Source organism: Chroicocephalus ridibundus, chromosome 5, assembly GCF_963924245.1.
Source record: "Chroicocephalus ridibundus chromosome 5, bChrRid1.1, whole genome shotgun sequence".
In the NCBI taxonomy this organism is placed as follows: domain Eukaryota; kingdom Metazoa; phylum Chordata; class Aves; order Charadriiformes; family Laridae; genus Chroicocephalus; species Chroicocephalus ridibundus.
In genome coordinates this window covers 15,735,701-15,748,906 of record NC_086288.1, presented here as the reverse complement: position 1 = coordinate 15,748,906, position 13,206 = coordinate 15,735,701, and the positions used below count along the sequence as shown (strand labels likewise).

Sequence of the window (13,206 nt, the reverse complement as noted above, 5' to 3'; positions counted from 1 at the left end):
TCGCGTGGGCACTTCATTGCTTTGTTGCAATCCAGCTGCTGCCTCCCACAGCTGCGGGATTTGCTGGACCATCCCTTGGGAGCGGCAGCTGCTGCAGCTCGCAGCGTTGTGGGAACACCGCGCGCGGCAGGGGTGGGGAGAGGATGCTGCTGGGGAAAGGATGCTCTCCCTCCCCGCGGCACGGGGGACCTGTGCTGGTACTCGGCAACTGGGAGAAGCAGCCATGGAGCCATCCGGCTGCTGTCACCACGGCAGGGTGACCCTGCCGGTCATGGGGGTGACGTTCTGCTGTTGCAAGTGGCAGAATTGATCAGCCTCTCCCGAGAACTTGGAAGCACGTTGAATTAAAGGACGTTGCCTCTCACTAGAGGAGGGATCAGTTTTCTATCGGCTGTCGCTCCCACTGAACTCGATTGCAGCTGCATTCCCCTCTCCTCCCCCCCACGCACGTCTTGCTGTACTGTCATTTCTTTCCAAGCTCAACATCAAGGTTCGTGTAATTACATATAAGCGTATGTATATGATTGTATATGCATGCGTTACTTCAAAAAGATTTGCATAGTAAAGCCTGCAAAATGAGAAAACACCGGTATTAAAAGAAGCAGGTGTGATTCAGCAGCTTGTTGTGGGCATGTTGGGAGACAGTCACATGTGGTTGCAGACTTCTTTAGTGCGTGTGGTGCCGACCCTCCACTTCCAATAGAACTGTAATCACCTCTGGAGCTCTGCTTATCATACACAAGTGCTTCACAAGTCTTCACCCACTCATGCCAAAATGTATTCGGCAATACTGTTATAGCCCTCCTTAAAACGGAGGAACTGGGGCATGTGTTACATACATTAACACACAACAGCATATGGTACGCAACAGGTCTGACTACAAGATCTTTCTTTTCCTTCCTCACATGTTGTGTACTGTAAGTCCTGCAGGTACTGACCAGCTCTGGCTCAACAGCAGCAACACTGCTCCTTGTGTACGCTGATTAAGCAACATCTTCTTGGAAAAGATCATGTCCCAGAATAACAATACGGTATCGTTTGAGCCCCTCGTTCCAATGAGCAAATTGCAGGACTGATGGGCAGTGGCGAGGGACCTCTTAGTACCAGATCACCACAACGTACAGACTCATTGGAAGCAACAACATGAGGAGCTTTCCAATCAAACATTTCTTAAGCCTTCATTATGCAGCTTGCACACTTTGTTAATAATTTTCCCAAAGTTTTGCTGGGCGAGGCATTATCATCCCTGTCCCCCCTAGCTGCAAGATGCTGCTGAGGAGAGCCACCTTGCAGCTGTGTGAGGCAGTGGCCGCGGGGCCGGCATGGCCCCCAGAGACCCCCCAGTTTAGCACTGACTGCTGGGGAGAGAGACAATCTTTTGGTTTGATTTCTTAATTGAAAAACTGTAATTGTAGCAACACCAGGCCCCAACTTGCATAATGAATAGAGTGTGGACCATTGAGATCTATAGCAGGGACTACTCCTACTTCACCTAATTAAGAGCTGGCAGTTGTGAGCTTTCCATATGCATATGTAAAGCCTGCTGATAAAAGGGGAAGGGGAACCCTTAACAGCTTTTTTTGTTCTTGTTGTTAGGCTGTAGGAACTTAGGAAGCTGCTGAGAAGTCTGGTAGGACAGTTAGCTTTGTGGTTATCGTCTGATTGCTTTTGCTTTTAAGTCTAAATGCTTTTTTAATTTTTTCTCTTATGATTTGTTTTGCTGCACTTACACTTTCATAGTGATTTCTCCATACTTCACTACTTGTGACCTCCTTTCTCTGCTATTCTATGTGTTGTTCCATATGTATGCTTTTCTTTTTCTACTTTCTCCTGCTTCTCTACCACCAGTGGGAGTAGTAAGTGTACAGATGATAAGCGCACCCAAGCTTTGAATTTATATCCAGCTCTATAGAGGAGCCTGCAGAACCCTGGAAATAATTATTCTGAGAAAAATGGTGTTCATCCTCCACAGCAATTGTGTGGAACATATGAACTTGCACAGTTTCTGTCATGCGGTCTGGTCACTAAGCAGGAGTTGTGAGAGGAGATGGCTAGCACAGATTTTTCAAGGACCAACTTATAAATTTCTGAGAGTGTGTAAACTGGAGGCTTTTCGAGGACTTACCACGCTGGTGTGTCTTCCTGAGAGTGGCGAAAAGCATTCTTGAGACCTCCATCTGCTAAAGTCACTCTTACAAAATGTGGAGGTGGTAAAACTTCTGAATTGAATGCTGCAATACTTTTAGCATAGACAAAATAATGTCTTTTCCTTGATTATTGCCCCATACGCGACTGAACTGCTTTCCAGATGGAACTTCCTCAACACTCAAACTGAGGTGGGTAACACTATGGAAAAGCTGACAGCAGCCAGATGCAATGTGAGGAGAAAAAGCAAGCACCCGCGTATCAGCTCTTATTATGTGAAGACTCAAATAGAAAGATGCGGTCTTGAATTTTGGTAGTGAAAGTAGCTCCACCCAGATTAGTTACAAAAAAATACAGATGTGCACTCTCTTCCCAAGCGACTCCATAATTGTAACATCGTTTTTTCCCATCTTCCTCCTTTCCCTTCCTAGTCAGTGCTATAGTTATCTGCTGTGTGGTTGGTATGATGACTCAGATAATACACTTATGCTGGAGATTATATATCGATAGAATGCTGATGCCCAAGAATGCAAATTCTTCTGGGCAAACAATCTAAGGGGGTTTTTATTTATTTATTTATTCTGCCAAGCACTACACATACAGTATTATAAGGATAAGAATAAATCCTTGTATTAGGATTTATATATATGTAAGTATATATATAAATATAAGGATAAGAATAAAAGTTTTATATTTTTTAACTACTGCTTTCAAGCTGAACCTCAAAACAATCTTTTCTTTAGTTCAAGGCTTAAACTTGCTGTTCAAAAGAAAATCAACAGCGCAATTTTCTTTATCATGAGTAACTCCATCTACCTATGGCTTTGAGTGTATAATAAGAAGCTTAACAGTCTCAAGCAACCGGAGTTTTCCACGGCAGTTTAGTCCTCATTTGCTCTAGTAATCATTCAGGCTTAGCAGCATTTGTTAAATTCAGATACAGGTCAACTGTATTTCGATGAAGTTCAAAGAAATGGGTGCAGCTGATTGAGCCATATTGTAAAAAAAAAAAAAAAATTATACAGAAAATAGTGGCTTGATGACGCCTGTCTTGATAAACGTGATAATATTTTGCTTCTCAGCTGATGCAATACCAGGTTCCTATCTATGGAGCAAACTATCTTTCTGAAAATTCTAGTTATATGATAAGTAATTTGCCTTACTGAAAAGTATTTTGTCAAGAAATATCTTCTGCGAGGTAAGAGAGGTACGGATGTCATCTCTCTTCTGCAAGTAAACAGATAAATTAAAAGAAATATATACTTTTGACTGATCACCTTGTATGAAGTCATTTTCATTGGTTTATAATGCATCTGCAGCACTACAATAAGCGTTAAGTTCACGATTGTCAGATTTGCCACTAATGGATTAAAAATAATGGGACATAAGGCAAGCTTATAGGAATGGGGCCCAATGTATGCTGGTTGGTGTAAAGCCACGCATACAGAAATGAGTGTTTTGAAGTGACCAAAACCTTGGCTTCTCCCACCTGGACACTGTAAAAAGGCCTGATTGCTAGAAAGTGTTGAGATCTTAACTGTGGGGAAAAAAACAGGGTTTTCTTATATTTATTTCAATGCAAACTTGAATTAGCTAAAAACACAAGTCATTAAAACAGGATGGGATTATTTTCTTTTTTTTTTTTGCAATGAATGTTATGATAGACTCTGAAAGATGGAGAAGGTGGGATAAGAGCAACGGGCTGCATCCATCTACTGTTTTACACTGAACAGCCTCTTACTGCTTGAGTGGTCTCCCTGAAATCTGTACGAATGCCTGGGGGCGAGGAAAAAGAAGCAGAAGCTGCCCTAAAAAAACCTCTATAGCATTGCAGCCACTGCAATTCTGTTCTGGACTGTGGTTCATCCACAGCAATCCTTATTCAGAAAGACTCCCAGCACCTTCTGGAGAGGCTCCGTCATATTTGATCACTAGTGCAGCACAGAGCATGTAATGAAGTAATACTTTATCTCCATTTATTAAAACAGCTGTCTAAGGTCATAAACATGACAAGTTGTTTTTATCACCAGGAGTCCTCCCAGCAGCGTGAGGATGATGATTAACATCACATCTCCAGTTCTGCTTACATTTGCAACCTCGCGGCAGATGCTTGGCTCCAGCATTGCTTAAAAGCCAACAGAAAATGTCTTGGTCACTGGTGACCTCTGCGAGAACTTTGGTGGCTGCGACATCGATCTGACCCAAGGAGCGCTCCTCAGGCAAACATGAAGGCAGGCTTTTTTTATCGATTAGCCAAATGGTCTAGCCTTCCTGTTTTGTCTCCTCATTGGCAATTAAGAGAGAAATCCATTGAGGGAGTGGTGGCAGTGAACCTTTCCCTCTGACACAAATAACCTTAATCAGGCCTCTTAGTTAATTTCTGAAATTGTTCTGTATCGACCTCTGTTCGAAGCAGGATTTTCATCCTACGGCCCTATCAGTAAAACGTACACATCTTCCTGTTAGCAAAGCAGGCTTTTTCTACTGGTGACATCTTCTTATTTACAATCCTAATCACATCATTGATTCCAGTAATCTTTCCTGCACTAAGAGCTGTTATTAATTCTCTTGAAGGAGAACCTGGGTAGATTTTGTTGTTTTGGTTTTGGTGGTTGGTTTTTGGTTGTTTGGGTTTTTTTAAACCTAGATAATTAAAACTAAACAAAGTAATGATAATCTAGGAGATGGGGGAGAATGTGTTTTTAACATCCAGACAGGAAAAGAGGCCACGATGTTCCTCAGCCTAAAACTAAGACTGATAACCTAACATAGAACCAGAAGAGCATTTTGGTGACTCAACTAAACAATGGGGATTGGCTTTCTACACCCAAAGCTATGATTGTCCAGGTTAGGAAAGTGATTGTTGAATCCAAAACACAGCATTCGGACATTTCCTTTCCTCCTTTTGTATCTGAACAATGAAAATACTACACTTGGGTCATGAGAAATGAAGCGTTTCCTCACCTCTTCCCCAATAATCACTGATTTACCCACCCAAAATGAATGCATTAATCCTTTACTTCCATCTTCCACATCTCTGTTTCATACTGTTTCATGAAAGGTCCTTCTTTGTCCTTCTTAATGTCATTTTTGAGGAGGAACTACTGAAATAATTGGGAATATTCATAGCTTATGTCACTATGACTTCACCGCTGCTCTGTGATGAAGGGCAAAAGAACTTGGCGGTGGGAGAGGGGAAGCCCTGGCCTTGGGGCACTGATGCAGGCTGAGTCCGGGGCAAAGTCCCCTCCCCATCTGGCAGCTCTTCCCCCCCTTACACACACGCACTCGGGTTTTCATGTTGATTCACTCTCCCGGCGTGTCAGTTAAATGCGAAGTTTTTTATCTTTAAGATAATCCCTGAGATTGGGTAAATGGAGATGCTTGGGGAACTTCTGGTTGAGCAGGAGCATTATTTATCATGTGTTCTCCTTGCTAGAAAATGCCCCTTTGCACATGGGGTGACAAAGGGGCACGTGAGGATTTTGGCAGGGAGGAGAGGTTTGACTTACCCAGGTGTTATCCCCGTCAGCACCGTGGGTTTACAAACCTGATGTCATCTATTTACATTTCTAAATGGCAGCGTGGAGCGAAATGCAGCGACAGGAAAGATTAGTCTTCATTCGGCGAAGTTAGCTGCCAAATTAAATGATGACAGATGGAAAAACTAAACGCGGCGGTGTCAGGGGTCCGATGATAGCCCTCTGCTCCAGCGAGAGGTAAATACATAAACCTCAGCTGGTGCCTGCAGAAGATCCGCGTCCAGTTTAAAGACAGCCCTCGGACTTTTTATTTAATCAATACCCCCTATCGAAGAGAGCGGCGTACGGCATTAGAACTAAACCAGTGTTATTAGAAAATGATATACTGCACATTAGGATGTATAATTCATGTCGCCTTCATTTGCTCAGGCCGTCGCGAAAAATCCATAAATCATTTTCTCGTTCATGTATCGCCTAAGTGCGATTTGTCATTTCGCATTAGAGGGATGGCTCTGATCATCGGCGCTTTTAATTCAGCCCCCACACCCCCCCTTCCCCTTCCCCGCTCGGGGCTGAATATGCCGGGGAGGAACCCACAAAATGGTGGAAAGAGGGGGGGGGATCGGGGGCAGCCCGCACCCCACCACCCCCCCTTACCTCCGGTCCCCGGGCGCGGGTTCGGTCGCGGCCCCGGGCCGGGAGGGGGGTCCCCCCGGGTTTGGCCGCCCGGGAGGGAAGGGAGATCGCCGTTCCCGGGGCTGCGGCGGCGGGGCGGGTTGGGAGACGGGCTGCTTCGGGTGCCGGCGAATCCCGGGAAGCGGCCGCCCCGTTACCGGCAGGATAACGCAGGGAAGCGCCGGGAGGACACCAACTCCGCCGCGGGTGCGCCAAGTTGGTGGCAGCGGGCGGAAGATGGACGGTGGCGCTCCTGCGTGCGAGGGAGACGCGGCCGGCAGCTCCCCGGCCGCATCCAACGCCAAACGGCGGCGGCCGAGGCGGCGGAGGGGTGGAGGGGGGAGGAATTTCTGACGAAATCTGTTTTATTGGAAAACACCCACCGAAACCGACCCGCCGGCGCTACCTCGATCCGCTCCAAGCGCGGGGAGGTGGGCAAGAGGGGGGAGGACACGATGCTATTTGGGGGTGGTCTTTCCCTGCCGGCAGCACCGGCGCCCCCCCGCCCGTACACGGTTCCCGCTCTCCCGCCTCGCCCCCCCAGCGGCAGGGCAGCACCGTCCGCCCGCTGCACCGGGCTCCAAAGCCGCCGCAGCCGCTTGCTGCCCGCGGGGCAGGGGGGCGAGAAAGCGGGGGGTCCGTGGGCGAGGGGAGGCAGGAGAAGGGGTCTGGGAGCCGGGGCGGGGGGGGGGGGCACCGCCAGCCCCGCGCTCTCCGCGCCGAGCGGAGGCCGTGCCGCTGCCGGGGCGCAGTGCGCCTCTGCCGCCGCTGGGGGGCGCCCTTCCCCCGCGAGTGCGGCCGCTGGCGGCGGGGGGGCGGGGCGGGGCCGGCGCGCGCTCCCGGGGGTCGCCACCGCCTGCGCGGGGACCGGCAACGCGGGGCGGGGAGACCGGGGGGACCGGGCGGGGGGAAACCGGGACCCCCACGCGTGCGGACCGACAGCCCCGGCCGTGGGGACCGGGGGAACCGGTAGCCCCGGGCGGGGGGGACCGGGGGGACCGATAGCCCCGGGCGGGAGCGACCGGCAGCCCCGGACGCCGAGTCCGCCGCTCGGAGGTGGCCCGGGGGAGGCGGGGGTGCGACGCCCGCAGCCGGTGCGCCGTATCCCGCTTGGCGAGGGGGGAGGGTTGACGAACCGCCCCGGCCCCCGGAGTGACGTCGAGATTCGGTTTGGCCTCGGCTGACGGCGGCCGGGAGCCCGGTGGCCCCGGGACCCCGTCCCCGGGGAGGGCGATTAGGAGGGTGCTCAAAGGCGAGCGGTTTTGGGTTGTTTTTTTTTAATAGAGGCGCAAATTGGGAAATGCGAAGTCCGAAAACGCGTCTGAGCAATAGAGTTTATCGAAATGCATGGAAGGGGAAGGCACCGCTCGCTGGCGGATTAAAGATGGGGGTCAAAGCAGAAGCTGCTCATACCGGCTTTGTGTTGCTTTTTAGAAAAACTAATATTCTGAAAAAAAAAATAAAAAAAAAGAGGCGAGAATTACAAATATCGAATTCTTTTTACTGCTACTTTCCTCATTTCGTGAAGTTGCGGAGGCGGATCTTCAGCTGTAAAAAGCCCGCGGACGGTCCGGGACGCTAACACGGCCGGCAGTTAAATCTCTGAACACACCCACACACACACACCCACACACACACACACCCACACACACACACCCCCACACAGCCCACCCCCCAAAAAAAAATTTCATCCCCGGGGCTCAGCCCCCTTCTCAGCCCCGGCGGAGCTTCGCCGCCACCGGCATCGATCGCCCGCCGCAGCCGAGCGCTTGCCGTGCCATAGACACTATTGCTGGAATCGACTTCATTCAGCACGGAGCCGGCTGAGGGAAAAGGGAAAACGTCCTGTTGCTGCGTGAGGCAGGGCGATACACCCGCCGCGGTGGGCTACTAAAATCCGCAAGTCGCCAGCCCCAGCCTCGGTGGCGGCTGCGAACGCCGGCTGGGTGCAGCCGAGCAGCCTCCGGCGCCGTTACCGGCGTGGGGAGCGAGGGTGCAGCCCGTAGCCGGTATCGCGGCTTTTCGCCTGAAAATAAGCAAATCGGGGGCTGTGGGCTTGATTCCCCCCCACCCCGGAGATGCCCTTCCGCCGCCCCAAATGGCCACCGACAGCGGACATGCCCGCTGTCCCCCTTCCCTCGCCACCCCCCCCCCCCTCGGTCTCCCGTTACGTTCGTGGAAATTCCAAAGTGTAAAATCGGAGGGGGAAAAAAATTGATACTTTAAATTGGCCGGAGCTGGAAACACTGTACAGGCGTATTGATGGAAAGTTGCACTTTCTCCACCGCCAAACAAACTAATTAGCTGAGGCAGCCCAGGAGGGCGGGGGGGTGGGGGGAGTGGGAGGAAAATAATCTCAAATTTCCCCTTGTTTATGGTTGATTGGGTTTGGGTTTTGTTTTTTCTTTCTTTTTTTTTCCTGAAAACGTTCCTGCGCCCGGCCTAGGGTAGGAAAATCAGCAGCGGGTGGAAACTCCCTCTCGGGGGAAGAGGGTTGTTTACGGTTTTTACCCCTTGTGTGTTGCGCGATGATGACGAGCGGTGATGTCCCTGCCCGGGGCGGGAGGCGGGGGCGGGGGGGGTTGGGGAACGGACAACAGCCATCCTCCGGGGCTGGCAGGGATGCTGGCAGGGATGATGGAGCGGCAGGCAGGCAGGCAGGCAGGCAGGCAGGCAGGCAGGCAGGCAGAACTGCCTGCCTGCCTGCCTGCCTGCCTGCCTGCCTATCCCTGCCTGCCTGCCTGCCTATCCCTGCCTGCCTGCCTATCCCTGCCTGCCCATGACGTAGCCTACTTGACGTGCTCCTCGGCCAATGAGGTGCCGCCCCCGGGGGCGTTGCTGGCGGCTGATTGGTTGGCAGGAGCCGAGGGCTGCGCAAAAACAGAAAAGCCGAGCGCTGCCGGCTCAGAAACTGCCGGCAGAGATCAGAGGAGCTGGGAGCGGGGACCGGAGGAGCCGGGACGGGGAGAGGCGAGCGGCGGCGGCGGCAGCAGCAGCAAGCAGAGACAGACAGACAGACAGAGAGGGGCTAGACGCAAAAGCAGCAAAAGAGCGGGGGGGGGGGAAAAAACCACCAAACTGATCAGCACATCCATAAAAAGCAGAGCGGTGGTGATGATGAACATAATAATAGCAATAAAAGAAGAAAAGGAAAGACTATTCATAGAAGAGAGGAAAAGCTAAAAATCTTTAAATAAAAAAAAAAAAAAAGAGAAAATCCCCGAGAAATCAGGGAATGAAAGTTTTGGGTAGCAAAGCTGTTCTCTGCCTTTTTTTTTTGATATGAAATCTTTTTGCGGGTTATAATTTTTTTTTTTTAATTTCGCGATCTTCTGCCTTTTTTTTCTTTGCATCTAAAGAGGGCATGTCCACCGGCTCTTCCAGCAGCATCTACCCCTCCGACTCCCACCAGGAAGACAAACCGAGGACAATCTTGAAATATAAAAATTTCCTCCTTGGGATTTGCTGCTGCTGCTGCCTCCGCCGCCACTGCTGCTGCCGCGGTGCAGTGCCAAGACTCTCGGAATAAATAAAAGCGGGCTACTGTGTATCTCTAGATACATCCAGCTAATAGCTATTATTAGTTGGCCATTTATTTCGAAGATCACAGATGAAGTGGGGACGCCTGTCTTCTTCATTTGGTCAGCGTGTGAAACAATAATACTCGTAACAAAAAGGAGGGAGATGGGGGAGAAAAAAATCCTGACATGAATCAGAAGAAATAATATCTAGCACCCCCCCTAAATCAACCTCTCCCCCTCCCCTTTCCTTCCCCCTCCCCTGATCCCTCTCTCTCCACACGCTCGCAGGCGCGGACACACACAGACAGACACACACACACACATACACACACATAGACAGACAGACACGCACAGGCACACACGCACTGTACTGTGTATTTTCGGAGGAGGAGGTGGTGGTGGTGGTGGCTTTTGGAAGAGGAGGAAGAGGTGGTGTTGGGGAGGGGGGATCTCTTTCCCCATTTGGAGATGGTTGTGCTATTCCTCTTTGCCTTGCTCTGGATGGTGGAGGGGGCCCTTTGCCAGCTCCATTACACGGTGCAAGAAGAGCAGGAGCATGGCACGTTCGTGGGGAATATCGCCGAGGACCTGGGCTTGGACATTACAAAACTTTCGGCTCGCCGCTTCCAGACGGCGCCCAACTCCCGCAGCCCTTACCTGGAGCTCAACCTGGAAACCGGGGTGCTCTACGTGAACGAGAAGATCGACCGGGAGCAGATCTGCAAGCAGAGCCCCTCCTGCCTGCTGCACCTGGAGGTCTTCCTGGAGAACCCCCTCGAGCTGTTCCGGGTGGAGATCGAGGTGCTGGACATCAACGACAACCCGCCCTCCTTCCCGGAGCCCGACCTGACGGTGGAGATCTCGGAGAGCGCGACGCCGGGGACCCGCTTCCCCCTGGAGAGCGCCTTCGACCCCGACGTGGGCACCAACTCCCTGCGCACCTACGAGATCACCCCCAACAGCTACTTCTCCCTCGACGTGCAGACGCAGGGGGACGGCAACCGCTTCGCCGAGCTGGTGCTGGACAAGCCCCTGGACCGGGAGCAGCAAGCGGTGCACCGCTACGTGCTGACGGCCGTGGACGGCGGGCAGCCCCAGCAGCGCACCGGCACCGCCCTGCTCACCATCAGGGTGCTGGACTCCAACGACAACGTCCCCGCCTTCGAGCAGCCCGTCTACACCGTGTCGCTGCCGGAGAACTCGCCGCCGGGCACCCTGGTGCTGCAGCTCAACGCCACCGACCCGGACGAGGGCCAGAACGGCGAGGTCATCTACTCCTTCAGCAGCCACATCTCGGCCCGCGCCCGGGAGCTCTTCGGCATCGCGCCGCGCACCGGGCGGCTGGAGGTGAGCGGCGAGCTGGACTACGAGGAGAGCAGCGTCTACCAGGTGTACGTGCAAGCCAAGGACCTGGGGCCCAACGCCGTGCCGGCCCACTGCAAGGTGCTGGTGCGGGTGCTGGACGCCAACGACAACGCGCCCGAGATCAGCTTCTCCACCGTCAAGGAGGCGGTGAGCGAGGCGGCGGCGCCGGGCACGGTGGTGGCCCTCTTCAGCGTCTCGGACCGCGACTCGGAGGAGAACGGGCAGGTGCAGTGCGAGCTGCTGCAGGGGGACGCGCCGTTCCGCCTCAAGAGCTCCTTCAAGAACTACTACACCATCGTCACCGAGGGGCCGCTGGACCGCGAGCAGCCGGGCGGCGACGCCTACACCCTCACGGTGGTGGCCCGCGACCGCGGCCAGCCGCCGCTGAGCACCAGCAAGTCCATCCAGGTGCGGGTGAGCGACGTGAACGACAACGCGCCGCGCTTCAGCCAGCCCGTCTACCAGGTCTACGTGAGCGAGAACAACGTCCCCGGCGCCTACATCTACGCCGTCAGCGCCACCGACAGGGACCAGGGCGCCAACGCCCAGCTCGCCTACTCCATCCTGGAGAGCCAGATCCAGGGCATGTCCGTCTTCACCTACGTCTCCATCAACTCCGAGAACGGCTTCCTCTACGCCCTCCGCTCCTTCGACTACGAGCAGCTCAAGGAGTTCAGCTTCCAGGTGGAGGCCCGCGACGCCGGCGAGGAGCCCCAGCCGCTGGCCGGCAACGCCACCGTCAACATCGTCGTGGTGGACCAGAACGACAACGCCCCCGCCATCGTCAGCCCCCTGCCCGGCCGCAACGGCACCCCGGCCCGGGAGGCGCTGCCCCGCGGCGCCGAGCCGGGCTACCTGGTGAGCCGGGTGGCGGCGGTGGACGCCGACGACGGGGAGAACGCCCGCCTCACCTACAGCATCCTGCGGGGCAACGAGGCCAGCCTCTTCCGCATGGACTGGCGCACCGGCGAGCTGCGGACGGCCCGCCGGGTGCCGGCCAAGCGCGACCCCCAGCGCCCCTACGAGCTGGTCATCGAGGTGCGCGACCACGGGCAGCCGCCCCTCTCCTCCACCGCCGCCATCCAGGTGGTGCTGGTGGACGGGGCGGCCGAGCGGCCCGGCGGCGGCGGCGGCCTGGGAGCGGGGGCGGGCGCGGGGGGAGGCGGCGGCGGCGGCGGCTCCGGCGAGCATCGCCCCAGCCGCTCCGGGGGGGACACCTCGCTCGACCTCACCCTCATCCTCATCATCGCCCTGGGCTCCGTCTCCTTCATCTTCCTGCTGGCCATGATCGTCCTGGCCGTGCGCTGCCAGAAGGAGAAGAAGCTCAACATCTACACCTGCCTGGCCAGCGACTGCTGCCTGGGCTGCTGCTGCTGCTGCCCCTGCTGCAGCCGGCAGGCGCGGGCCCGCAAGAAGAAGCTCAGCAAGTCGGACATCATGCTGGTGCAGAGCTCCAACGTGCCCAGCAACCCGGCGCAGGTGCCGGTGGAGGAGTCGGGCAGCTTCGGCTCCCACCACCACAACCAGAACTACTGCTACCAGGTCTGCCTCACCCCCGAGTCCGCCAAGACCGACCTGATGTTCCTCAAGCCCTGCAGCCCCTCCCGCAGCACCGACGCCGAGCACAACCCCTGCGGGGCCATCGTCACCGGCTACGCCGACCAGCAGCCCGACATCATCTCCAACGGCAGCATTTTGTCCAGCGAGGTAAGGCCCGACCCCCGCCCCCCCGTTATCCCCCCACGCCGCCCCTCGTTGCCCTCTAATATTTGGGATGCTCCAGCGGCGGGCGAGGTGAGTGCGGGGCAGCCCCCCCCTCCCCGGCCAGCCCTGGCTCCCACCAACTGGGAGCCGAGCATGGGCCCCGTCCGTTCCCCCCCGTCCCGTGTCCCCCCCGCCGGTGCCTGTGGACGAAGCTGGCCCTGGCCGGGCAGCACCAGGGCACAGAGACCCTCCCGAGCCCTTAGCCTCAAGCGGATCGCCTCTGTTTTGGTTTGGGGTGATTTTATTTGGGGGTT

At 54.6% G+C, this 13,206-nt stretch overlaps 1 protein-coding gene across 5 annotated transcripts in view; it reads left to right on the top strand.

Moving 5' to 3' along the window:
- The first annotated feature begins 9,051 nt into the window (after positions 1-9,051).
- The window catches only part of PCDH10 (protocadherin 10), a 37,331-nt gene continuing 33,176 nt past the window's right edge, over positions 9,052-13,206 (top strand). For 3 of the 5 annotated variants that reach the window (XM_063335803.1, XM_063335802.1, XM_063335800.1), the window contains exon 1: positions 9,053-12,895. In XM_063335803.1, the coding sequence (XP_063191873.1) occupies positions 10,292-12,895 (2,604 nt within the window). In that variant the 5' untranslated portion in view covers positions 9,053-10,291. Of the gene's footprint in view, positions 12,896-13,206 lie in introns of all 5 variants that reach the window. The other 2 variants (XM_063335799.1, XM_063335801.1) reach the window with 2 other exon arrangements.